The sequence below is a fragment of the Festucalex cinctus genome, chromosome 1 (assembly GCF_051991245.1).
Source record: "Festucalex cinctus isolate MCC-2025b chromosome 1, RoL_Fcin_1.0, whole genome shotgun sequence".
Taxonomy (NCBI): domain Eukaryota; kingdom Metazoa; phylum Chordata; class Actinopteri; order Syngnathiformes; family Syngnathidae; genus Festucalex; species Festucalex cinctus.
This window is the reverse complement of record NC_135411.1, coordinates 891,262-918,457: the sequence shown is the minus strand read 5'-3', so window position 1 is coordinate 918,457 and position 27,196 is coordinate 891,262. Positions and strand designations below refer to the sequence as shown.

The following is a 27,196-nucleotide window of genomic DNA, read 5'->3' as shown; positions in this document are numbered from 1 at the left end:
TCCAACTGCAGCAAAAATGGCGACATCTGCCGATGACTTGATGACAATGCTTGCTCTGAAGCCTCCGGACAATTTCCAGCAGCCAATCATAACGCAGCGGGGGCGTGTCCTGCCTCTGACTTCCGCCGCAGGTCTACTTTGGTTTCCGGAGTCATCACTGCCGCGGCGGGCGGGTACATGGCGTTTAATCATTATTTCTGATTCGGTATTGAACTGAATTCAGCCTCCACACAGGACGCCCATCACCATTTTGAAGGTCTACGACACCATTTGTTAAATGTCAGCATGTGTGTAAACTCGTTTCGGTGCGCGTTGATGCGTCTCGGCCTTAGTTAGCTTAGCTTAGCTTAGCTTAGTTTAGCTCAGCTTAGCTTAGCTCGCTAGCCGCTAACAAAGTGGTCAGGAAGAGATCAAGTGTGACTTTGTTGACACTATTGGGCCAAAATGTCGGCGAGAACGACACCAAAGGACGAGGAGGAACTCTTGGGAGGAAAAGAAGAGAACGAGCAACATTTTCAACCGCTGGACGACGTTTGCGAGCAGCCTCGAATTGTGCTACACGCAGCAGGTTTGTACACTTCTTATTACTACTCCCCCTTGCTTAGCACAACTATATAGCGTTAAAAAAACAAAACAATAAATGCAGTCCTCATAACTGTACACTAGGGGTGGGAACCTCTGGGTACCTCACGATACGATACGGTACGCAATACGAGGCTCACGATAACGATTATCTCGCGATATGACGATACTGCGATTATCGATATATTGGTTAGAAAATAAGTCCACGATAAATCTACTCAAGACATAAACTGATGTTTTTTCAATGACAAAATAGTTTATTTTCATACCATCACTGAAAAAAAACATATTAAAACTGGTCTCTTCTTCAGAGTGAGTAATTTAGTGCATTTTTTTTTTAAAACAAATACGAATGTCTTCTCAACAGAGAACTTTCTGTGAACAAATTTGTGTCTTTCTTAAACACTACTGTCATACAACATGCCAGTCAGTTTCATAGTCAATTGTTTCATTTGATAAATTTAAATGAAATTTTAGATATTAAATCAATATTAACATTGCTCAGAAATTGTGTGCTTCAAAAAGTAGAAAGATATGTTTTAAAACTAACATTGCCGATATAATACACATTTTTCATAGAAACTTATGCAAAACTGGGTCACTCGCTGGACAGATAAATGTCTTACACAAGTAAAAGTAAGCTCATGCTTTTCTTTCAAAGAAAAAAAGAAAAAGAAAAGCAAAAGAGCAGCACGTATGATTTGAGGTCCCAATCACTGATGGAATGCGTGTAAATGGTAAAAAAAAAAAGATAGATGTCCATCCGTTGTTGACTCGCTGGTAAGACCTACTCGTGACGACTCAAATGCTTTAGTTTAGCCCCGATCTCCTCTTACAAAGTTGGAATTCTTTTTCTCAGTGAAATGACCGGTTATTTTACCTGGTTGTCTTCAGTCGTGGTCTGGCTATTTGTATGTGTTCTTTTCTCCCTTCGTTTTGTTAGCGAGCCTCCGCTCTCGTGTGTTAGTTTGCCATGACTCATTTCTTGTTGCACATTCGGGAGCTTGAGCTGAGCTCCATTTCATTTTGTAACTATCACAGCGTTGCGTTTTTCGTGTCGTTTTGCCCCCGCTTAAACTCAACGAGCAAGACATCTCCCTCGTGCCCCTGACGCCTAACGAAATCACGTAGCGAAAACCATCATTCACAACTACGCTTACGGGTGGAAATCGATTGCAAATATACGCAGAGATGCTGTGCGTGATCAACTTTGCCCTTGGAGAATTAAATTAGCAGACAGAGAGAGAATTAGCTCTTACCTTTAGCACGTCTAGTCCTCGATGATGCCGCTCTAAGTGGCTGTCATATTCGTCATGTTTCCAGTGTAGCTATTGTGAGACAGTTCTTGCACCAAGTCCGTCTCGTCTCTATTCCATTTGATAAAATCCGAAATGTATCCATTCCACATATATCCGTATCGAGATATCGTCACGCCCCTACTGTACACTAGGGCTGGGTATTGCCGCCAACCCCACGATACGATACGTATCACGGTACAGGGGTCACGATACAATACGTATCGCGATACATATGTATCCCAATACTTGATCTTCGAGGCGATACGTATTCCGATATAAACTTCAAACTTTTTTCATATGGAGTGCCCTTGGCAAATGACTGTGTTACCGTGGATTGTGTTAGCTTGGAGCTGCTGGAGCTACTTCAAGGACGCATCTGTCAACTTCAAGGACGCATCTGTTGAGGAAGGACGCATCTGTACTTGCTCCTGCACTCGCTCGTGAATCTAACTACTTGTTGATTTTTGCATTGGGATTTGTAACTACATTGTTGCAGAATGCCTGGCGGAAAAAGAGCCGACGAGATTGAGGAGATCAAATCTTCTCTTAAAAAACTCAGTGGAATGGTTGCCGAATTACTTGAAATGAAGAAGAGCATTGAGCCACTTCTTCAGGAAATACAGCAATTGAAGAAAGAGACACAGGAAAAAGATCGACGCATTGTTGCCTTGGAACAAAAAGTGGATGATTTGGAACAAAATCTTCGTATCAACGATGTGATAGTCACCGGTATCAAGATCAAGCCGCGCCGTGGCCCTTTGAGAGCTGCGGCTAGCACGAGCACGGAAGATTCTGACCAATATTCAGGGAACGAGACTGTGGAACAGCAAGTGACACTTCAACTCAGAGATTTGGGATTAACTGTTGATCCTGCGCACATTCAGATGTGCTTTTCGCTTCCAACTGGAGGGACACGACCACCGGCAGTTCTGATCAGGTTTGTTGACAGAAAGAAAAAGATTGCTCTTCTGAGAGACCGTCACAAGCTTCGTGGGAAACATGTCTACATCAACGAAAACCTCACCAAACGGAATGCTGACATCGCCAAAAAGGCTCGACAAATGAGAAAGAATGGACTTATCGAAAGCACGTGGACAAAAGACTGCCGAATTTTTATTCAAACTAAAGATAACTCTGGTCAACTAAAAACACGAATCGTGAAAGGAGCTGAGGAATTGGCTGCGCTTGAGAGACAACAGTAATTCACAATATCACAACAACAACAACAACAACATCACTAATTACCCAAAGCTGGAGTTGTATATGATTATTTGCTGACTTTGCCAAGGCTAACTCTTGTTTATACACCTGCATAGATAACATGTATTGCTGTTCCCGTTTGAATGTAAATATTGTCTGGCTCGAATTCCGTTTGGACATTTGTTGTAACAGTCAAGGCTACATGATAAGGCTGTATTGTGGCTCCAATGAATCTGCTGTCAATACGCAAAATGGGGGTTGGTGGTCTGGTTCCTGGAATGCAGCTGGCGTGGGCCGCTCTGCTGGGTGAGCGAGGCTGGGCAGCGCACAGGAGTCATCAGATCCACAACATGCTAGCAACCAGTGGTGCTACCTGACCAGAATCGAGTGCTGAAATTGCTTGAAAGCAATGGGCCGAATGCAAGCCGATCTACTCTTCTGGAAAGCACAACATGTGTGAAAGCTGATCCGAGGTCAGTGAAGACCCTACTGGTGAAAGAGAAGAATTGCGCTTGCCTTGGCTGCTCGCCTGGCGGGGTGGGCTTGCTGCTGGCGTCTGGGGACCGACTCACCAGTTCTAAATGACTGGGACTAGCCACAATCTACACACGGACATTCAAGATGAACTGAGCGAGCAGTGTTTGGGATAGTATGGGATGGATAACGATAAAAATTAATGACTATTCTAAATAATGTATATGATTGATGCGTTATAGTAATGGGTCGATGGGGACGGGTCTCGAATAAGCTTCGGCTTCTACCCGTCAGCCCTTCTTTCGGACGTCAATGTTGCAAATGATGTGATGTGATTGATGTAAACTGTAATGTGTCCGAAAGGAAAAAATGAATAAACTAAACTAAACTAAACTGCTAGCGGCTGGTCTCTGTTTCCGTTTGTTTTGGCTGTTGGTGTCCAGTTTCGGGGTCCGTAGGGAAGTCGAATCTCTGATTCTGAGTCTGGGGACTCTGAGGTGGGCTCACCTATCTCTGGGGTCAAAGTCACTGAGGTGGTTGGAAAGCTCCTTGGTGGCAGGGCCCCAGGGGTGGATGAGATCCACACGGAGTTCCTAAAGACTCTGGATGTTGTGGGGCTGTCATGGTCGACACGCCTCTACAACATCGCGTGGACATCGGGGACAGTGCCTCTGGATTGGCAGACCGGGGTGATGGTCCCCCTTTTTAAGAAGGGGGACCGGAGGGTGTGTTCCAACTATAGAGGGATCACACTCCTCAGCCTCCCTGGTAAGGTCTATTCAGGGGTTCTGGAGAGGAGGGTCCGTCCAGAAGTTGAATCTTGGATTCAGGAGGAGCAGTGTGGTTTTCGTCCTGGCCGCGGAACGGTGGACCAGGTCTACACCCTCAGCAGGATCCTCGAGAGTGTGCGTGGGAGTTCGGTCAACCAGTCCACATGTGTTTTATGGATTTGGAGAAGGAGTTCAACCGTGTACCTCGGGGAGTCCTGTGGGGGGTGTTTCGAGAGTACAGTGTACCGGGCCCCCTGATGCGGGCCGTCCGGTCCCTGTACGGCCGTTGCCAGAGTCTGGTCCGCATTGCCGGCAGTAATTTCTAGGCGCAGCTGAAGCGTTCAGGGGTTCCGGTTTGGTGGCCTCAGCATTGCATCTCTGCTCTTTGCAGATGATGTGGTGCTGTTGGCTTCATCAAGATCCCCAACTCTCACTGGAGCGATTCGCAGCAGTGTGAAGCAGTTGGGATGAGGATCAGCACCTCCAAATCCGAGACCATGGTCCTCAGTCGGAAAAGGATGGAGTGCCGTCTTCGGGTCGGGGATGAGATCCTGCCCCAAGTGGAGGACTTCAAGTATCTTGGGGTCTTGTTCACGAGTGAGGGTAGGATGGAGCGAGCGATCGACAGGCGTCTGCAGTGATGTGGATGCTGTATCGGGCTGTTGTGGTGAAAGAGGAACTGAGCTGCGAGCGAGCGGTCTGGCCGAGGAGGCAGCCCCGACCCACCTTTTTGTCGGACAAATGTTTTGCAGTTTCTGTTTTCAAGACATATGGGCTTTCGTTGTTTGCCTTGACGCTTAGATGTCTTCCTTGGTCTACCAGTATACTTGACTTGAACAACCTTCCCATGCTGTTTGTACTTGGTCCCGACCTTCGATACAGCTGACTGTGAACAGCCACATCTTTCAACAAGTTTTATAATCCTGTCTTTGGTCTCAAGAGAAATCTCCTTTGTTGGAGCCTTGATTCTTGCCAATCCACTTGGTCCAGCAGCCCTCTAAGGTGTTATAACTGCACTGTTTTTAACTGCTGGATAACGAGCAGATCGCATTTGAGGCAGGTTCCCAATTAAGGAAAGGAAATTGACTGGGTGTCCTTATTTTCTACTCAAAATGGAGTGATTGCATATTTTTTTTGTCTCAGAATGGAGTAATTCCATATTTACTTCCCTGCACTTGCTCATAAAAGTAGCATTGACTGACCAGCACAAAGTTTTTTCCTCACTTCTTTTGGTGTTTCTGAAAACCAAGATGTTGCACTTTGGAATGACCTTACGACTGTTTCATTCTTTTTATCTGAGTTTGATCTACACAATAAAACGTCTGAGTGAGTTGTCCAAGACTGGTGATTCCATACTTTTTGCTAGGGGTTGTAGCTACGACTTCCTGTTGTTGATGCACGTAGGGCCGCCCACCATCTTACGTGTGTCTTGCCGGCGGCAACAAATTCATTCAAGCTTTTATTTTGCGATTTTGATGCAGATTGTTTGTTTTGTTCCAAACACAAGACATGTAGCAATGTTCATTTTCTCCCTTTTCAGTCTAAAGAGACCACAAACAAACCCTAGGAAGCATCTTACTTAGTCGTGGTGAATTGGAGTAAACAATAAGTGTCGGTGCGGAACCGAAATATTTGTCCTGGACGTCCAGGTGCCACAAATATGTTTTTTAAAATAGATTTGACGCATGCATTTTTGCGTCAACTGCTGTTTCTGGTCGACCAAACCGACTTGGTCGACTTTTATTCCCAGCCCTAGGCCAAGCCAAATGTGTGTTTTGTCTTTGTAGACGTCGGCGAGAAATATCTTCGTCCTGACGAACAGGAGGTGAAGCCTCCTCATGTTAAAAAGGAGGAAGAACATCCTCACATCGAAGAGGAGGAAAAGCCCGTTCCTGTCAAAGAGGAGGAGGTTGAGGATGATGTCACCAAGTCGCCACTGACCTTCGCCCCTTTAAAGGGTGAAGATGAAGACAAGGGTGAGAGTGAGGAGGATGGCGGGGCGGAGCTTCCAAGCAGCAGCTCAACTCAACACATGACGACAGAAGGTGATGCAGAACACTGGTGACCACCACAGGCGCAAATTCATGATGACATAAGAACTAGAGATGGACCTATATTTTTTTTTTTCAGGCCCAATACCGATGCCGATTATTAGTAGTCAAGGAGGTCGATAACCGATATTTGAAGCCGATTTTAACAAAGGGGGGGGGGGGGGTAATTAGTTTACAATTTTTCAAAAATACAAAAGCCAATCTTTACTTTGTTGGATTGTCTAAAAAGTGAAAGTAAGCAAGTAAATACCATATCACTCTAGTTTTCAAAGGCAAATATTTTTCCCCCAAATTAAAAAAAAACAAAAAACACCTGAAATCTTAAACTTCACATTTCTGTCACAAAAACAGAAGATTGCCATCTCTTATAAAGTGAACTGAAAATTTCGATAAATAGCTCTCAGAGACTAAACTGTTTTTAGATTGACCTTATATCGGCCGTCAGATTTTGAAAAAGGCCAATGCCGATATTCGTCAAAATGCCCAATATCGGTGCCGATAATCGGCCTGTATCAGTCTATGTTATATATATGTCTGTTAATATGTTATATAACTGTTAGGAATGTTCTCAATGTGGTAAAACATTGAGCTCAAAATGGAGTTTGAAAGCGCACAAAACACGGGAAAAAGTTTCGCTCAGAAGTCAACTTCTGCAACAGACAAAAGAACGCAAACTAGTGAAAAACCTTCCGTCCATCGGTCAAAGTGCTCCATGTACGGTGTTGTCGCCAACCCTTTTTTTTTTTCAACTCACACTTGAAATTTGACTTGACCAACCCAAATATTTGTTGGGAGTTAATAATTGCACCTCGACCGTCACACATAATCCGCTGTCACTTGTTCCTCTCGGCAACGAGTGAGCAGGAAGTGACAAGTGTTGTCCTGAAATGTAAAAGTAAATTCTCGACTAGAAACAGAAAATTGCAGTTGGGGTCTTCATTGATCTCAAAAAAGCTTTTGATACAATTAACCTTTCTATTCTAGTAAATAAATTGGAACGATATGGGATTAGAGGAGTTGCTGGTGACTGGATTAAAAGTTATTTAAAAGGAAGGTTACAATATGTTCAAATGGGGCAGCACATATCTGGACAACTTGGCATTGCTTGTGGTGTTCCCCAGGGGTCCGTATTAGGGCCAATATTATTTAATATGTAAATTAACTCTTTTACTGCCACACGTTATCAAAAAACAACCCCCAAAGCCAGCGGATTTTTAGCATTTTAACTTATTTTTTGATGTAAACTGAAAATTATATTGTTTTTCTACATATATAACATGGGTACCACATGAAAGATCACATTCCATTCTTTCATTAGAAAAAAAAAAGTGTGTTTCTACCTTATTCCGTTCTTTAGTAATCACCATTTGAAAACAGGTAATTTGAGTGACATTGAGCGAAAATTGGAAAAAAGATACATTTTCTCCACAACAGTGACTTTCATACTAATATTTTTTGTTTAGTGACGCTCCGTCAAATTAGGTTTAATGTGACAAAGGCTGTGATCATTCACGACAGCCTTGAAAACGTTCGATTTCATCAGATTGCGTCATGGTTCATTGTAATTCGCAGCTCTAGTTAGGGCCCGAGCAGCTTCCGCTGAGAGGTTAAATAAACTTGATTTGAGTTGAGTAATTCCATACACCGGCAGCCCATTGACAAGAGATACAATGCTGCCATCTGCTGGCCATAGTTAGTGGATGTTTTTGATTTCACAACTCATTGACCTGGCTGCGCTGCACTTGGATGTTGCACTGACCACTGATATATTAAAAACTAAAAATGTAGTTAACTTGAACTTAACGTTCATGGCGGCATACGTCGTGATTTTACTAAACGTTATTCAACGTTTTTGGCGGTCAAAGAGTTAATAACATTTTCAATGTGTCTCAGACATTCAACCTTGTACTTTTCGCGGATGACACTAATATATTTTATAGGGGTAATAATTATAATGAGCTTGTGAGTGCTGTGAATAATGAACTTGATAAAATAAAAATGCGGATTGATATGAATAAATTATCGTTAAATGTAGAAAAAACAAACAATAATCTTTAGTAAATCTAGAATACATTTTGAATCGCAGATAACTATAGATGGCATCCTAATTGATAATGTAAGTGAGATTAAATTTGTAGGTGTTATAATTAATAAATTTATCTTGGAAAGCTCATGTCAGACACACAAAAAATAAAATCTCTAAATGCCTCTCAATTTTGAGTAAAGTAAAGTCATGTCTTGATGAGGATTCTCTCCGTACATTATATTGTACGCTGGTCCTCCCTTACTTCACATATTGTGTTGAAGTGTGGGGTAACACCGACCAGTGTACAATAGAGCCATTCATCATATTACAAAAACGTGCTTTGCGGATTATACATAAAGTTGGATTTCTTGAACATACACACAATCTTTTTGCGCAGTCAAAATTACTCAAATTTAAAGATCTAGTTAAATTTAATACTTTGATAATCTGATATAAAGCATTTAATAAATTATTGCCAATTAATCTACAACAGTTATTTCAACTTAAAGAGTTAGTTCATAATTTGAGAGGATATGGAGACTTTATAATGCCCAAATTTAGAATAAATTGCAAACGTTTTTGTGTGTCAGTATGTGGTGTGAAATATTGGAATAGTCTGGGTACTCGACATAAGCCATCCCAAAATATTTTCAGATTTAAAATGTTATATAAAAACATGGTTTGGTCACAATATGTCGGAGGACCTTGAATTTATAAATACTGTGTAAATGTGTCCTTGCTGCTACTACTGCTGTTATTGTCTATTACTAAAGTTATGTATGTTTATGTCTTATTCTTGGAATATATAATGTATTACCATCGTTGGTATGAACCATAAAAATGTGATATCTGTTACCTACGAAAACATCACCATTATTAGCACTTAATAATTCAGTTAATGGTATGCCATTATATTGTCTATATATATGATAAAAACATTTTTAAGATAGCAAGATGGTAACTTGCAGGAAATACGGTATATTTGTAATTTTATAGATTAGAGACGGGGGTGGGATTAAATAAATTTTCTTCTTCCCACTCCCTTTCAGGCAGAATCAAATTTTAATTTTTTCTCTGTTCATATTATGAAACTACAGTATGACTTGTTGTTGCTGTGTTCAACTGTACACTATTGCCTGAAATAAATGAAAATGAAATGAAATGTGTTTCTCTTCTTGTGTCCTGCAGATGTCGGCGAAAAATATCTTCGTCTTGATGAACAGGAGGTGAAGTCTCATGTGAAAGAGGAGGAAGAGCATCCATATTTTAAAGAAGAAAAAAAGACCCTTTGCGTCAAAAAGGAGGAGGTTGAGGATGACATCACCAAGTCACCAATGACCTTCGCCCCTTTAAAGAGTGAAGATGAAGTCAAGGGTGAGAGTGAGGAGGGCAGAGGGGCGGAGCTTCAAAACAGCATCGCAACTCCTCAAAACATGATTCCAGAAAGTGATGCAGACCGCTGGGGATCATCACGAGCAAAAAGTGATGACATAAGGTCCCTTTCTTCTCATGATGATGACAATGATGATAATCTGGATGGTAATGATGAACACGCTGATGGTGACAGGTCATGTCACACTGACGGCAAATATTGGGAATGTTCTCACTGTGGGAAAACATTGAGTACAAAAGGACGTTTGAAAATTCACATGAGAACACACACTGGGGTAAAACCTTTTGCTTGTGCACACTGTGGCAAAGGTTTCTCTGACAAGTCATCTTTAACAGCACATATAAGAAGGCACACTGGTGAGAAACCTTTTCCTTGCTCAGATTGTGGCAAAAGCTTCTCTAGCAGGTCAGCTTTAACAAAACATAAAAGAATCCATACTGGCGAGAAACCTTTTACTTGCTCAGATTGTGGCAAAAGCTTCTCTCGGAAGTCAAATCTTAAAGTACATACAAGAACACACACTGGGGAAAAACCTTTTTCTTGCACAGATTGTGGCAAAAGCTTCTCTTTGAAGTCACATTTAACAAGACATACAAGAAGACACACTGGCGAGAAACCTTTTTCTTGCTCAGATTGTGGCAAAAGCTTCTCACACAGGTCAGCTTTAACAGTCCATACAATAATCCACACAGGCGAGAAAGCTTTTCCTTGCTCAGATTGTGGCAAAACCTTCGATGACAAGTCAGCTTTAACAACACATACAAGAAAGCACACTGGCGAGAAACCTTTTTCTTGCTCAGATTGTGGCAAAAGCTTCTCTTTGAAGTCAAATTTAACAGTCCATACAAGAACACACACTGGGGAAAAACCTTTTTCTTGCACAGATTGTGGCAAAAGCTTCTCTTTGAAGTCAAATTTAACAGTCCATACAAGAATCCACACAGGCGAGAAACCTTTTTCTTGCTCAGACTGTGGCAAAAGCTTCTTTCAGAAGGAACATTTAACAACACATACAAGAATCCACACAGGCGAGAAACCTTTTTCTTGCTCAAATTGTGGCAAAAGCTTCTCTCACAGGTCATATTTAACAATACATACAAGAAAACACGCTGGTGAGAAACCTTTTTCTTGTTTAGATTGTGGCAAAAGCTTCTTTCAGAAGGAACATTTAACAAGACATACAAGAAGCCACACTGGCGAGAAACCTTTTTCTTGCTCAGATTGTGGCAAAAGCTTCTCTCGCAGGTCAGCTTTAACAGAACATAAAAAAAACCATACCGGCGAGAAACCCTTTTCTTGGTCAGATTGTGGAAAACGTTTCTCTGCCAAGTCGTATTTAAAAAAAAACCACACAAAGTCACACACTAGGGAAAGACCTTTTGCTTGTGCACACTGTGACAAAGGTTTCTCTTTGAAGTCACATTTAACAAGACATACAAGACGACACACTGGCGAGAAACCTTTTTCTTGCTCAGATTGTGGCAAAAGCTTCTCTTTGAAGTCACATTTAACAGTCCATACAAGAATCCACACAGGCGAGAAACCCTTTTCTTGCTCAGACTGTGGCAAAAGTTTCTTTCAGAAGGAACATTTAACAAGACATACAAGAAGCCACACTGGCGAGAAACCTTTTTCTTGCTCAGATTGTGGCAAAAGCTTCTTTCAGAAGGAACATTTAACAAGACATACAAGAATCCAGACAGGCGAGAAACCTTTTTCTTGCTCAGATTGTGGCAAAAGCTTCTCTCGCAGGTCAGCTTTAACAGAACATTAAAAAAAAACATACCGGCGAGAAACCCTTTTCTTGGTCAGATTGTGGAAAACGTTTCTCTGCCAAGTCGTATTAAAAAAAAAAAAACACACAAAGTCACACACTAGGGAAAGACCTTTTGCTTGTGCACACTGGCAAAGGTTTCTCTTTGAAGTCACATTTAACAAGACATACAAGAAGACACACTGGCGAGAAACCTTTTTCTTTCTCAGATTGTGGAAAACGTTTCTCTGCCAAGTCGGTTTTAAAAAAAATACACAAAATCACATGTTGTGAAGGAACCTTTCGGTTGCAGTGTTTGTGCTAAAAGATTCTCTTGTAAAGAGCTTGCTGACAGACACGAGTGTGCCGGTGACAATAGCAGCCATCTTTGAAGCTTAAAAAAAATGAAGTGAGTCTGGTGTGCTGCAAAAGTGTCAATGATTTTGAATAAAAAACAAGAGTCTAGGAAATATTTGATCCCCCGCTGATAATTATTGTTCTTATTATTAGTAGTTGGATTAAAACGCTCGCTCAAACGCTGATCTTTGAATGATTCTCAGATCAATTTATTATAATTCAACTATTCAAATTGTAAGATCAAGTTATTGAATGTTTTATTTGATGAACAGAAGACAGGGATGTGTCATAAGTCATATCGAATATGGATAGAGTAAAATGTGTGTGTATATTCCTCTGTTTATATGATGTGTGAATGAGCTCAGCTCATTCTCGAAGTGATGCACCTCATCTCTTCATTCATGTTCTCTCAACACCACCACACTGGATGTCAAATGAAACGGACAAGATGACGTCCCACCTTTATTTTGAGCGGGATTTCCCTGCCTACGAGTTTTACAAAACTAAACTCGTGCTATGCTAACATCGAATATTGCGTTTAAACCAAGATCCCGTTTGAAACAAAACGCACAATTCAGTCATGACCAAAACGATTTCCAGCCAGTTGGAATTCCGACATTCGTTTGATGTCACAAATCTTGCGTTGGATTAGAAGACGCAATAGCGACGTCCCTTGGTGAACAAAAACAGTTCCAAAGTCCATTGCATAAATTGCAAACGCCCCGCCAAAAGGCACCCCCCTTTCCGGCTTTTTGGTGTGATGTAGCATGCTAGCTGGTAGCTGTTCTGAGGCTGTACCCGCCCCGCTGCAATATGATTGGCTACAGCGTTGCTGGAAGGATATGACGAGATAACCATGGACGCCGCCATATTGGATTAGCAACCCATGAAGGGGTACCAAAAAAAAAAAAAAAAATGAAAACAAATGGTTCAGAAGATTCCCAATGAAATGTGTTACCTTCACGGACCATGGGACACTGCCCAACCCGCGTCACCACAACACAAGGATTGCTACAGAAATTGAAATTAAATCAGAGATGTTATGTCATATAAGCAGGTGTAACTTTATTTTGTCTACACTTTAGCGTGTGTGAGTTTACTGACTGAAGATCGGCAAGATTTTTTCTAAATATGTATACTGAATTTATTTATTTATAAATAGTGTTTACATGTATGTTTCATGCCACATGAAAAGCTGGGTATGTTGAGTGGTAAAGTGTAGGTGAAAAAAAACTGATATTAAAAGGCTTAATTTGCCTTTATCTTACGATCCTGTAATATATAATAGATATTGTTCATTATAATTAACTTTTTGTTGGGGGGAAAAAAATACTTAAATGGACCTTGAAAAAAATAATCGCAGATATCGCATGATATCGCGATCGCATTTTTTTGGGTGAAAAAAAATCGCAATTAGATTATTTTCCATAATCGTTCAGCCCTACTTGAAATTTGACTTAACCAAACCAAATATGTGTTTTATCGTCTTGTGTCCTGCAGACGTCGGTGAGAAATATCTTCGTCCTGACGAACAGGAGATGAAGCCTCCGAATGTTAAAGAGGAGGAAGAACATCCTTACATCGAAGAGGAGGAAAAGCCCGTTCGTGTCAAAGAGGAGGCGGTTGAGGATGATGTCACCAAGTTGCCACCGACCTTCGCCCCTTTAAAGAGTGAAGATGAAGACAAGGGTGAGAGTGACGAGGATGCAGGGGTGGAGCTTCCAAGCAGCAGCTCTTCATTTCAGTTAAAAATAATAATAATAACAATAATAAAGGGGGGGGGGTGTTGGGCTGTGTCGATATTAGTGTAAAAAAAAAATCTAAAATACAAAAGCCAATCTTGACTCTGTTGTGTCATCTAAAAAAGTGAAATGGAAACTTAAGTAAATACCATATCGCTCTTTTCCTTTTATTATTTTTTGAACATATAAACAGATGAACAGCAGAGATAAAACAAAAAACAACAACAATCAAAATAGAAGAAAATCCCAATAACATAATCATTCAATTAATCATAACTTACATGTTCAAAAGGGAGTAGGAAGAAGTTAAAAACTTATCTAGTCCTACCCCTTTTACTAAATATATTTAAACTTATTTCATTATTAATACAATTTTAATTTACTAATTATTAAAAAATAATAATAAAATAATAAATGATATATATAACCCAAGTTATATATATATATATATATATATATATATATATATATATATATATATATATATATATATATATATATATATATATATATATATATATATATATATATACACACAAGTGCACTTAACATATTCACATTTACCAAAAACATATATACATAAATTTACTAAACATATACCATAATACCTATCCAGATCACTTACACATACTCACATGTACATTTTTCATATACTGGTCTGACATAGATAATTTTTTTTAACTTTACTTTTAAACATTTTTTTAAACTCCAGCATTGAGTCACAATTTTTCAGAGCAATTTCCAGATGATTCCACAGATCAACACCTTTTACAGATACACACCTTTGCTTAATATTTGTTCTTGTTTTGGGTTTTTTGTACACACTTGTACCCCTTATATCATAAGGAGTGGACTGTGTCTAATTTCAAATAACTTCTGAGTACTGTGGCAGAGTAAATTGTTATAAACTTTATACATTATTTGGGCTATTTTAAAATCCACCAAGTCATAAAATTTCATTGCATTTAATTTAATAAATAGTGGATGTGTTGGCTCTGTATACTTTGATCCATTAATAATTCTTATAGCTTTCTTTTGCAATTTGAAAACGGTGTTAGTATTTGTTTTATATGCCATTCCCCATAATTCCACACAATAGGTCAAATATGGTAATAATAATGAACTATATAATATATATAATGATTTCATGTTTAAAACATCCTTACTTTTATAGAGTATCCCTATGATTTTTGACATTTTCTCTAATTTCCTACAGGCAATATTTTTCCCCAAAATTTAAAAACAACTGAAATCTGCCACAAAAACAAATGGTTCAGAAGATTCCCAATGAAATGAAAACTAAGTTATATGAGAAAATGCAATTTCTGGAGAAATTGCGGGTGAATGCAGGAAGGGTGAATAAAAACCTGTGGAATGATTATGAATAATATTGAATGATATTGAATGACGATATTGAATGACCTGGAATGCTATACAGTGACCTGGAATGACCTGAACATGCTAAATTTGGAATGGTTTGAATTTATACAGAAATATAGAAGCAGTTGAAGGAAGAAAAATAGCACACAAATAAAAATAAATTAGCAAGAAACAAATTAACAAGACAACAAGAAAGAAGTCGAGTGAGCAATGTAGGAAGGAGCAAGTAATTGAGGAAGCAATGGAGTCAAGAGAGAAAAATTAAGTGAGCAATGAAGTAAGGAGCGTAGAATCGAGTAGCAATGGTGTAAGGAGTGACAAATTGAATCAGCAATGGAGGAAAGATTGAGGACTGGAGTAAGGCTCACTTTCTGTTGAAATCAGGTCCCTTCCTGTTGATGTGACGCCACTTCTGGGTCACTTCCTGTTCATTTTAGGCCATTTCCGGGTCACTTCCTATTGAAATCAGGTCACTTCCTGTTGAAATCGTCTCACTTCCTGTTGATTTGATGCCACTTCTGGGTCACTTCCTGTTGATTTTAGGCAATTTTCGGGTCACTTCCTGTTGAACTCAGGTCACTTCCTATTGATTTTAGGCCATTTCTGGGTAACTTCCTGTTCAAATTGGGTCACTTCCTGTTGAAAACAAGTCAGTTCCTGTTGATTTCAGGTCACTTCCGGGTCACTTCCTATTGAAATCAGGTCACTTTCTGTTGAAATCATGTCACTTCCTGTTGATTTGACGCAACTTCTGGGTCACTTCCTGTTCATTTTAGGCCATTTCCGGGTCACTTCCTTTTGAAATAAGGACACTTCCTATTGAAATTGTGTCACTTCCTGTTCATTTGATGCCACTTCTGGGTCACTTCCTATTGATTTTAGGCCATTTCTGGGTAACTCCCTGTTCAAATTGGGTCACTTCCTATTGAAAACAAGTCAGTTCCTGTTGATTTCAGGTCACTTCCGGGTCACTTCCTATTGAAATCAGGTCACTTTCTGTTGAAATCGTGTCACTTCCTGTTGATTTGACGACACTTCTGGGTCACTTCCTGTTCATTTTAGGCCATTTCCGGGTCACTTCCTATTAACTCATTCACTGCCTTGGACGAGTCAGTTCGTTAAAGTGAAAAATAGCGCCCCCTGCCTTTGACGAGTTAATTCGTCAATCCCTTTTTTTTTTATGGCAAGCTGCGGATAAAAGTCTGGGGCATCAGATGTGTGATTTTCAAGGTTGTAGCCTATTTACTTCCACCACTAGATGGCAGCACTGCCTTGGAAGTGAGCTTATCTACCGTGAAGCACCAGCGGAAGTTGAGGAGCGGAGCAGAGTGGAGCATATTAGCATAGCAGAGCATATTAGAATAGCAGATCAAGCATTATGTCTACTTTTAGACAGCTTACAACTGGAGGAGAGTTTGTTAAAACCAAAGTCCAGCCAGAAACGTAGAGGATCGTCATCTTTGAACGATAATGACGATCAAAGAAGGGAAAAGATGACGTTGAGGAGCAAGGTACCACGTGTGCAAAGAGAGCCGCATGTTAGTCAACCCGTGAGCTCACAAGGCAGTCAGGAGAAATCTGTTGCTGCATCCATCGATTCCACTGAATGGACGGACACGTCATGCGACTCATCGGATGAGTATCTGCCCACAAAAACCCCTGGCTGGAGCGAAGACTCGGACACATCGCAGAGTAGCGATGACGGTGAGAGCTAACGTGCTAACTCGCTAACTTTGCCTTTACTCGCGATCTCCTCGTCTTTCCGTTACATGCACTTTATTTATTACACTGTTGCCACAGTTGCCATTACTAACGGCTGTACAGATGATGCATTTTATTGCTGTGGACGTAAATGTGTTGCGATAATGAGCTAACTTGCGCGATCGTCAAATTTAAACCCATCTTGTACGAGTTGTGTTTTTCTGTCGATGTGGGTGGGGATAAAAATGTGATACGGAGTACAGCATTGATGCTAGAAGGACGAGTTAGTCTTATTTATTGTTCTTCTTTCAGTGATCGACATCTGTGCATGTATATAAAAAGCTAGACTAAGTCAAGCAATGAGGAGAAAATGACTGGTGTAAATCGAAGGGTATAAAAGGGCAGGAAAATGTTTAGCAAAGGGAAAAAAATCCAGGCAGCAGTAAAAATCATATGCTTCTATTATTTACAGATTGGCCATCCACCAGTCGGGTCTCACCGATTGGCAGAGCAAAGAGAGGGAAAAAAAAAATAAAAAAATCCGCAAAAAACTATAGCAATAAAACAAAAAGTAATCTTTTGATTCTATGTTTCACAGCAGGTACATCCAGAAATACTGCGGCTGCTTTGTGTGGGGCTAAGAGAGGTAAAAACGTGTTTAGTACAAATCACACCGCATCAATAAATACAAATTTCATGGTATTTATTTTTCTCTAATTTATAGTTGGATCATTGAACCGTAGTGAGGATCAATCCTGGAAGCAGACACACTGGAGGCCCAAAAGGATTCGCTTCACCGCTAAGCCCGGACCCCAGGGCTCTGCTGCGGAGCTGGAGTCAGACCTGCCGGTGGATTTTCTCGAGCTTTTCATCACCAATGAGCTGCTGCAGCATATTGTTGATGAGACAAATGCCAACGCGCTTGATTCGTTGCAGGAAAACCCCTGTGGACTTCCATACAGTAGAAGTCACGACTGGAGGCCACTTACTGTAGAAGAACTCAAAACCTTCCTTGGCCTAAGTTTCATTACAGGGTTCATCAAGAAACCTTTCTTGGAAGACTACTGGAGTGTAGAGGAATTTGAGAGCACACCTTTTTTTGGACAAACAATGTCCAGAAATAGATATCAAATTATTTGGAGGTATTTACACTTCAATGGCACTACACATGATTCATCGGACAAAATGCACAAGGTCCGCCCAGTCCTGGACTATGTAGTGGCCAAATTCAAAGATCTGTACACACCAAAACAAAACAAAACATTTGTATAGATGAGGGCATGATGACGTGGCGTGGTCGGCTCTCCTTCAAAGTGTACAACCCCCAAAAACACATCAAATATGGGATTAAATCATACATTCTTTGTGATTCTGAGACTGGCTACTGCTTCAACTTGATGCCATACATTGGTGTATCCCATACCCTGCCTGATATCGTTTTTACACTACTTGACCGCCTCACAGGTCAGGGATATACCCTGTTTATGGACAATTTTTATAATTCTATTGGCCTCTGTGAGCGTCTTCTTTCAGCAAAGACTAATGTGTGTGGGACACTCGGAAAGAACCGTGGGGAGCCTCAGCTCATAAGAGAGGCAAACAAGACAAGCTTGGGGGCAAATGGCAAGCTTGTCTGTCACAATGAGAAGGTGATGGTCGTTGCATGGCAGGACAAGCGGACTGTCAAGATGGTGACAACCTGCCATCAAGACAGGATGCATCCTGTGGAAGGGTGGCAGGAGGGGAACAAGGAGAAAGTCACCATTCTCAAACCGGAATGCGTTGCGGAGTACAATGCTTCAATGAATGGGGTGGACAAACTAGATCAAAACATTGTTTATTACCCCTTCCTCGGGCGCTCTGTAAATTGGTCAATGAAGTTTGTCACTTATCTTTTTCAATTGTGCATGTTCAATGCACATGTTCTATACGGGGTCAAAAACCCACAGAAGCCTGCAACCTTACTTGCATTTATAAAAAAGGTTGTTGTTTCGTGGACCGTGAAAAAGCAAGTTGGACAGGGTGATGATGAGCAAGCTGTGGGGAAACAAACAAGGGCCCCATATATGAAAGACCCGGAGAGGAGGCTTGATGGACAGTTGGGCAGGCATCGGCTAGAGAAGTTGGTGCCCACCAGCAAGAAGTTGGTGCCAACAAGAAGGTGTCGGGTGTGCCAACGAAAAGGCCTAAGGAGGGAGACCACCATGTGGTGTGCATCTTGCCATGTACCCTTGCACCCAGGAAGCTGCTTCACATCATACCACACCAAAAAACAATACACATCATAGGGGCGATACACATTCTCTCACATGCACACGCACACATGCACACACACACACACACACACACACACACCCACACACACTTGTAAATAGTTGAAAGTTCATACAAGCAGTGAGCACCCACATACTCGTGCATATGCTCAAAAAACATGTATACAGTATAGTTCAAAATGAATTTCCTTCTTTTGTAAATATTGTAAATAGTTGTATTGATGTTGTATGGTTGTAAGTTGGGGCACACACACAAAATATTTTTTCTTTTTGTCAAATATAGAAATTGTAAATAGCTTGGTTTGAAAATTGGAGTACACGCTCGCATACACTCAACCACTCTCACCCACTTGTATATGTAGTTCAAAGTTTTTCCCACTTGTATATGTAGTTCAGTTTTTTTTTTTGCGACATCTGAATTGTCAATAGTTATCAATACATTTACCATCAAAATACATTTATCTGTGTTTTTTATGTTGTCGTAACGAAGGAAAGGACTGTTCAGATGTTTGAGATGCCACAAAAGCATCAAAGTCAAAATTTAACTCAAAAGGAACCTTTTCACAAAAAGCTGTTTTTCTCCGTTTTCTAGTCAAAAACAGAAAAATTGGTTAAACTTAGTGTTGTTCTATTGCGAATAACTAGAGAAGGGAGAATGTTAGAAACTTACTTTTTTTTTAAATGAAAGAAGAGGGTTTAACCTTTCCTTTGGTGGGTTCCATGTTTATATACCTATAGAGCAAAATATTCTGTGGGCCTTCAAAAATGAGTCAAAATCCTCAAAAATGGCTGGCAAGCTGAAGCTCGCTTTTCTGAAAATGGCTGGCAGTGAATGAGTTAAAATCAGGTCACTTCCTGTTGAAATCGTGTCACTTCCTGTTGATTTGATGCCACTTCTGGGTCACTTCCTGTTGATTTTAGGCAATTCTGGGTCACTTCCTATTGAAATCAGCTCACTTCCTTTTGAAATCAAGTCACTTCCGGGTCACTTCCTGTTGAAAACAAGTCAGTTCCTGTTGATTTCGGGTCACTTCCGGGTCATTCCTGTTGAAAACAAGTCACTTCCTGTTGAAATCAGGTTATTTCCTACAAATGGTGTAAAACACAAGTTATGACCATAGACTTTACTTTGTCCAGTTGACAGTCATTGCGATTTAACAAACATCGCCACCTGCCCTTTAATCTACCAAATGCGTGTTCCACGGTGATTCGGGCTCTGCTTGTCTTGTTGTTGTAAATTAACTGCTGCATGGTCATTCTGCCGTTGTCATTGGCTTCAGCAGTCAGCTCTTAAGTGGATAGGCAGCATCACCGAGCAGGTAATACCCAACGTTGTGTCCATGTATGTTTTTTGTTTCTTGAGGGTATAGCAAACCTCTGTCAACAACCTCGTGATTGACATGATACCATCCATCCATCCATCCATCTTCTTCCGCTTATCCGGGGTCGGGGCGCGGGGGCAGCAGCTTCAGGAGGGAAACCCAGACTTCCCTCTCCCCAGCCACTTCAACCAGCTCCTTCGGTGGGATCCCAAGGCGTTCCCAGGCCAGCCGAGAGACATAGTCTCTCCAGCGTGTCCTGGGTCGTCCCCGGGGCCTCCCACCGGTGGGACATGCCCGGAACACCTCCCCAGGGAGGCGTCCAGGAGGCATCCGAACCAGATGCCCGAGCCACCTCAGCTGGCTCCTCTCAACGCGGAGGAGCAGCGGCTCGACTCCGAGTCCCTCCCGGATGACCGAGCTTCTCACCCTATCTCTAAGGGAGAGCCCGGACACGCTGCGGAGGAAACTCATTTCGGCCGCTTGTATCCGGGATCTCGTTCTTTCGGTCACGACCCACAGCTCGTGACCATAGGTGAGGGTTGGAACGTAGATCGACCGGTAAATCGAGAGCTTTGCCTTTTGGCTCAGCTCTTTCTTTACCACGACGGACCGATACAGTCTGCATCACTGCAGACGCTGCACCGATCCGCCTGTCGATCTCCCGCTCCATCCTACCCTCACTCGTGAACAAGACCCCAAGATACTTGAACTCCTCCACTTGGGGCAGGATCTCATCCCAACCTGAAGACGACACTCCACCCTTTTCCGACTGAGGACCATGGTCTCGGATTTGGAGGTGCTGATCCTCATCCGAGCCGCTTCACACTCGGCTGCGAACCGCTCCAGTGAGAGCTGAAGGCTCCGGCCTGATGAAGCCAACAGCACCACATCATCTGCAAAGAGCAGAGATGCAATGCTGAGGCCACCAAACCGGAACCCCTCCACGCCTCGGCTGCGCCTAGAAATTCTGTCCATAAAAGTTATGAACAGAATCGGTGACAAAGGGCAACCTTGGCGGAGTCCAACCCTCACCGGAAACGAATCCGACTTACTGCCGGCAATGCGGACCAAACTCTGGCAACGGTCGTACAGGGACCGAACAGCCCGTATCAAGGGGCCTGGCACCCCGTACTCCCGAAGCACCCCCCACAGAACTCCCCGAGGGACACGGTCGAACGCCTTCTCCAAATCCACAAAACACATGTGGACTGGTTGAGTGAACTCCCACGCACCCTCGAGGATCCTGCGGAGGGTGTAGAGCTGGTCCACTGTTCCACGGCCAGGACGAAAACCACACTGCTCCTCCTGAATCCGAGATTCGACCTCCCGATGGACCCTCCTCTCCAGCACCCCTCAAATAGACCTTACCAGGGAGGCTGAGGAGTGTGATCCCTCTGTTGTTGGAACACACCCTCCGGTCCCCCTTCTTAAAAATGGGGACCACCACCCCGGTCTGCCAATCCAGAGGCACTGTCCCCGATGTCCACGCGATGTTGTAGAGGCGTGTCAACCACGACAGCCCCACAACATTCAGAGTCTTTAGGAACTCCGGGCGGATCTCATCCACCCCCGGGGCCCTGCCACCGAGGAGCTTTCCAACCACCTCAGTGACTTCGACCCCAGAGATAGGAGAGCCCACCCCAGAGTCCCCAGACTCTGCTTCCTCAAAAGGAGACGTGTTGGTGGAATTGAGGAGGTCTTCGAAGTATTCCCCCCACCGCTTCACGACGTCCCGAGTCGAGGTCAGCAGCACCCCATCACCACTATACACAGTGTTAATGGTGCACTGCTTTCCTCTCCTGAGACGCCAGATGGTGGACCAGAATTTCCTCGAAGCCATCCGGAAGTCATTTTCCATGGCCTCACCGAACTCCTCCCATGTCCGAGTTTTTGCCTCAGCAACCGCCAAAGCCGCGTTCCGCTTGGCCACCCGGGACCTGTCAGCTGCCTCCGGAGTCCGACAGGCCAAAAAGGCCCGATAGGACTCCTTCTTCAGCTTGACGGCATCCCTTACCGCTGGTGTCCACCAGCGGGTTCGAAGATTGCCGCCGCGACAGGCACCGACCACCTTACGGCCACAGCTCCGATCGGCCGCCTCAACAATGGAGGCGCGGAACATGGCCCATTCGGACTCAATGTCCCCCGCCTCCCCCGAGACAAGGGAGAAGCTCTGCCGGAGGTGGGCAGTGAAACTCTTTCTGACAGAGGATTCCGCCAGACGTTCCCAGCAAACCCTCACAATACGCTTGGGTCTGCCAGGTCGGACCGGCATCTTCCCCCACCATCGGAGCCAACACACCACCAGGTGGTGATCAGTTGACAGCTCCGCCCCTCTCTTCACCCGAGTGTCCAAAACATGCGGCCGCAAATTCGATGACATGACTACAAAGTCGATCATCGAACTGCGGCCTAGGGTGTCCTGGTGCCAAGTGCACATATGGACACCCTTATGCTTGAACATGGTGTTCGTTATGGACAAACCGTGACGAGCACAGAAGTCCAATAACAGAACACCGCTTGGGTTCCGATCAGGGGGGCCGTTCCTCCCAATCACGCCCCTCCAGGTCTCACTGTCATTCCCCACGTGAGAGTTGAAGTCCCCCAGCAGGACGAGGGAGTCCCCAGAGGGAGCGCTCTCCAGCACACCCTCCAAGGACTCCAAAAAGGCTGGGTACTCTGAGCTGCTGTTTGGTGCATATGCACAAACAACAGTCAGGACCCGTCCCCCCACCTGAAGGCGGAGGGAGGCTACCCTCTCGTCCACCGGGGTAAACCCCAACGTACAGGCGCCGGGCCCCATGGGTGCAGGCCCGGCCACCAGGTGCTCGCCAGCGAGCCCCGCCTCCAGGCCTGGCTCCAGAGGGGGGCCCCGGTGACCCGCGTCCGGGCAAGGGAAACGCGTCTCCAAAGTTCTTTTCCATCATAAGGGTCTTCTGAGCCGTTCTTAGTCTGGCCCCTCATCTAGGACCTGTTTGCCATGGGTGACCCTGCCAGGGGCATAAAGCCCCAGACAACATAGCTCCTAGGATCATTGGGACACGCAAACCCCTCCACCACGTTAAGGTGCCGGCTCACGGAGGGGGACATGATACCAGAACATCTTAAAAAAGGAAGTGTGGGAAGTGTTAGATTGCCACCTCAAGCTAGTGGTTTATTATAGGGCCACACATATAGGTGCATATTCTGCTATTTTAAGATGACATGATACCAGAACATCTTAAAATAGCAGAATATGCACCTATATGTGTGGCCCTATAATAAACCACTAGCTTGAGGTGGCAATCTAACACTTCCCAAATTAATAACTTTTCCCTAAATCCCGGCACGTCTGTCCTATCATTTGTGCATTGTCAAAGAAAGCAAGCCATTTCAACACTTTGGATCGGTCTTTTTTTTTTTTTTAAAGCAAAAAGCAACACGTGGACAGACTAACAATACATCCAGCTCCAACGATATTATGAATTACGAAGCGTAGATTTAGCGTGAACAGCAAATCGCCATCAAGCCCTATTTTGCCGTGAATTGCACGATAACTTAGGCTGGTAGCACCAGTTTCCAGCGATTGCCGAGTTCATGAAAGCGCGCGTCACGGCAAGATATCCACAAACAAGACCGACGCTCGCGGAAACACGCTTCACTTTAATCACATTATGTTACAAGTTACCAATGTGAAATAAATTCTGTATAATTGTGTGTTTAAGCCTTACCAGTGCACGTCTTCGCGCTTGCAGGAGTAAGCGTCTTCGTGTTTGCAGGTTTGACCGTCTTTCCACGAGGTGTGAGCGAGTTCTGCCCACCCATTTCTCGTCTTGCTGAGGTACGGCAGGTCCGAATGGTTGTCATCAACCTTTCCCTTGACGTTCTAATAGTTGCAACCACAACTTTGTGCAACATGACAAGGAAGAGAAAAAGATGATAATGCTCCAACATGCCGCCTTGTATCACAACAAATGGCGATGGAGGGTCCAAGGTCGCGTTTTTCAACGTCACCCTGCTTGTTTGTCATTCGGTTTTACCGGTACCGCCACTTGCTGGACAGGCGGGGTAGTGCTGTTTTTTTCCTCCCCCCTGACATACGTCATCAGTCTCATTTGAATAAGCTACCCTGCCCGCTTTCATGCTGTGTGAACGCAAACTCGTGGGCCGCTCACAAGTTCTTCGGACCCGGAACTGACTCTACCATGAACTCAAAGTTCATGGGCTTTTTGGTGTGAAAGCGCCTTTTAAAGATGGAGAATTGGTGGACTACATTGAAGTTGGAATGTAGTGAATTGGATGAAGAATGTGGAACTCAATGTGAAATGTAGAATGGAGGGAGAGGTAGGGTACAAAATGGGGACTTGTGGTAAGACGTTAATTTTGGAAGTGAAAAAGAAGAGCTCATGGTGTGAATTGGTGGAATATATTGAAGTTGGAACAAAGTGAATCGGATGAAAATTGTGGAAGTAAATGTGAAATGTAGAATCTCCCATTATGAATACATTGGAAAAAAACGTGTACGAAATCGGGAATTGCGAGTAAGGCGTGAATTTTGGAACAGGAAAAGAGCTCGTGGTATGATTTGGTGGAATATATTGACGTTGGAATGAAGTAAATTGGATGAAAAATGTGGAAGGAAATTTTGAATCTTCCATGAAGAATGCATGAGGAAAAATTGGGTACAAAATGGGGAATTGTGGGTAAGGCGTGAATATTTGGAATATGTTTAAATTGGAAAGATGAGAATGGGATGAATCATGTGGAAGTAGGGGTCTTCCAGCCTAACTATGGTTACAAATAGGTGTTTTAATTTTCTATGTAAAAGTATGCGGATGGACAATATCAACTCAACTCAATTTAGTCGACTTCAATCAATAGAGAGAGATTAAAATAGTTTTAGATTTGACCTTATATCGGCTGTCAGATTTTTAACAAGGCCAATACTTTTTTTTTCCTTTTTCTTTTTGTTTTGTTTTTTGGATGGGCCAATCCGAGTGTGCGGTGGCCCCAAGTCGAGGTGCACTGTAGAAACAATAATGCACATCATCTCACGCTTGAAATTTGACTTGACCAAACCAAATGTGTGTTTATGTTCTTGTGTCCTGCAGACGTCGCTGAGAAATATCTTCGTCCTGACCAAGAGGACATGAAGCCTCCGAATGTTAAAGAGGAGGAAGAACATCCTTACATCGAAGAGGAAGAAAAGCCCGTTCGTGTCAAAGAGGAGAAGGTTGAGGATGACGTCACCAAGTCACCAATGACCTTCGCCCCTTTAAAGAGTGAAGATGAAGTCAAGGGTGAGAGTGAGGAGGGCAGAGGGGCGGAGCCTCCAAACAGGATCTTAAATCCTCAAAACATGATTCCACAAAGTGATGCAGACCACTGGGGATCATCAAAAATAAAAAGTGATGACATAAGGTCCCTTTCTTCTCATGATGATGATGATAATGATGATAATTTGCATGGTAATGATGAACATGCTGCTGATGATAGGTCGTGTCACACTGACGACAAATCCTGCGAATGTTCTCACTGTGGGAAAACATTGAGTTCAAAAGGAAGTTTGAAAATTCACTTGAGAAGACACACTGGGGAAAAACCTTTTTCTTGTTTAGATTGTGGCAAAAGCTTCTCTGACAAGTCAGATTTAACAATACATACAAGAAGACACACTGGGGAAAAACCTTTTTCTTGTTCAGATTGTGGCAAAAGCTTCTCTCGGAAGTCACATTTAACATTACATTCAAGAACACACACAGGGGAAAAACCTTTTTCTTGTTTAGATTGTGGCAAAAGCTTCTCTTACAAGTCAGATTTAACAAAACATACAAGAAGACACACTGGGGAAAAACCTTTTTCTTGTTTAGATTGTGGCAAAAGCTTCTCTGACAAGTCAGATTTAACAACACATACAAGAAGACACACTGGGGAAAAACCTTTTTCTTGCTCAGATTGTGGCAAAAGCTTCTCTCGGAAGTCACATTTAACATTACATTCAAGAACACACACTGGGGAAAAACTTTTTGCTTGTACCCACTGTGGTAAAAGCTTCTTTCGGAAGTCACATTTAACAACACATACAAGAAGACACACTGGGGAAAAACCTTTTTCTTGCTCAGATTGTGGCAAAAGCTTCTCTTCGAAGTCAAATTTAACAACACATACAAGAAGACACACTGGCAAGAAACCTTTTTCTTGCTCAGACTGTGGCAAAAGCTTCCCTGCCAAACCTGAATTAAGAAGCCACATAAGAACACACACGGGACAGAAACCATATTCATGCAAAAAATGTGTGAAAAGCTTCGCTTCCACCAATTCTTTAACAGCACATGCAAAAACACACACTGGAGAGAAACCGTATTCCTGCTCAGATTGTGGAAAAAGCTTCTCTTCCATTACAAATTTAAGAAAGCACACAAGAACACATGGTGGGAAGGAACCATTCAGTTGCAGTGTTTGTGCTAAAAGATTCTCTTGTAAAAAGCTTGCTGAGAGACACGAGTGTGCTGGTGAGAATAGCAGCCATCTTTGAAGCTTCAAAAAATGAAGGGAAGTGAGACTGGTGTGCTGTAAAAGTGTCAATGCATCTTAAAAGTGTAAATGTAATGCTTTCAAATCTACTCAACCTGTAAATATTAAATGTTTGCTGTTAATGTGTTTAAATGTCAATGTCAATGTATGTTTTTTTTTTGTACGTAATTTAGGAAGTTATTTTTGTTTGCTTCTGAATGTTGTTAATGGTTGTTTGGTGATGTTTGTACGTGTTGCGTATTTGCTTGTGTGAAGCACATTGATTTGCCTTGTGCATGAAATAGAAATAAAGCCACCTTGCAATTTTCCCCAAATAAGCGTCGACAATACGTTCAGACACACAAAGCCAAATGCGATTAAAATT

General features: G+C 42.6%; 4 protein-coding genes across 5 annotated transcripts in view; all 4 read left to right on the top strand.

The window, feature by feature from the left end:
* The first annotated feature begins 139 nt into the window (after nt 1–139).
* LOC144006245 (uncharacterized) overlaps nt 140–27,196 on the top strand; it is a 38,531-nt gene continuing 11,474 nt past the window's right edge. The window contains exon 1 of the mRNA XM_077504997.1: nt 140–331. The gene's annotated coding sequence lies outside the window, so the exon portion shown is untranslated. The remainder of the gene's footprint in view (nt 332–27,196) is intronic.
* LOC144010061 (uncharacterized) lies at nt 325–27,093 on the top strand. 2 transcript variants are annotated; one of them, XM_077510187.1, is made up of 5 exons: nt 325–568; nt 6,112–6,369; nt 9,590–9,775; nt 13,405–13,593; nt 25,410–27,093. In XM_077510187.1, the coding sequence occupies exons 1-5, from the start codon at nt 445–447 to the stop codon at nt 26,831–26,833; spliced, it is 2,181 nt and encodes a 726-aa protein (XP_077366313.1). In that variant the 5' UTR covers nt 325–444; the 3' UTR covers nt 26,834–27,093. The 2 variants fall into 2 exon arrangements, with proteins under 2 accessions (XP_077366313.1, XP_077366394.1); XM_077510268.1 differs by lacking the exon at nt 13,405–13,593.
* Nucleotides 9,981–11,568, top strand: LOC144012033 (uncharacterized). Its single transcript, XM_077511707.1, has one exon. It carries the CDS (start codon nt 10,051–10,053, stop codon nt 11,566–11,568), a length of 1,518 nt encoding a protein of 505 aa, XP_077367833.1. The 5' UTR covers nt 9,981–10,050.
* Nucleotides 15,007–19,062, top strand: LOC144012175 (uncharacterized). Its single transcript, XM_077511716.1, has 3 exons — nt 15,007–16,730; nt 17,326–17,373; nt 17,452–19,062. Exons 1-3 carry the CDS (start codon nt 16,241–16,243, stop codon nt 17,997–17,999), a joined length of 1,086 nt encoding a protein of 361 aa, XP_077367842.1. The 5' UTR covers nt 15,007–16,240; the 3' UTR covers nt 18,000–19,062.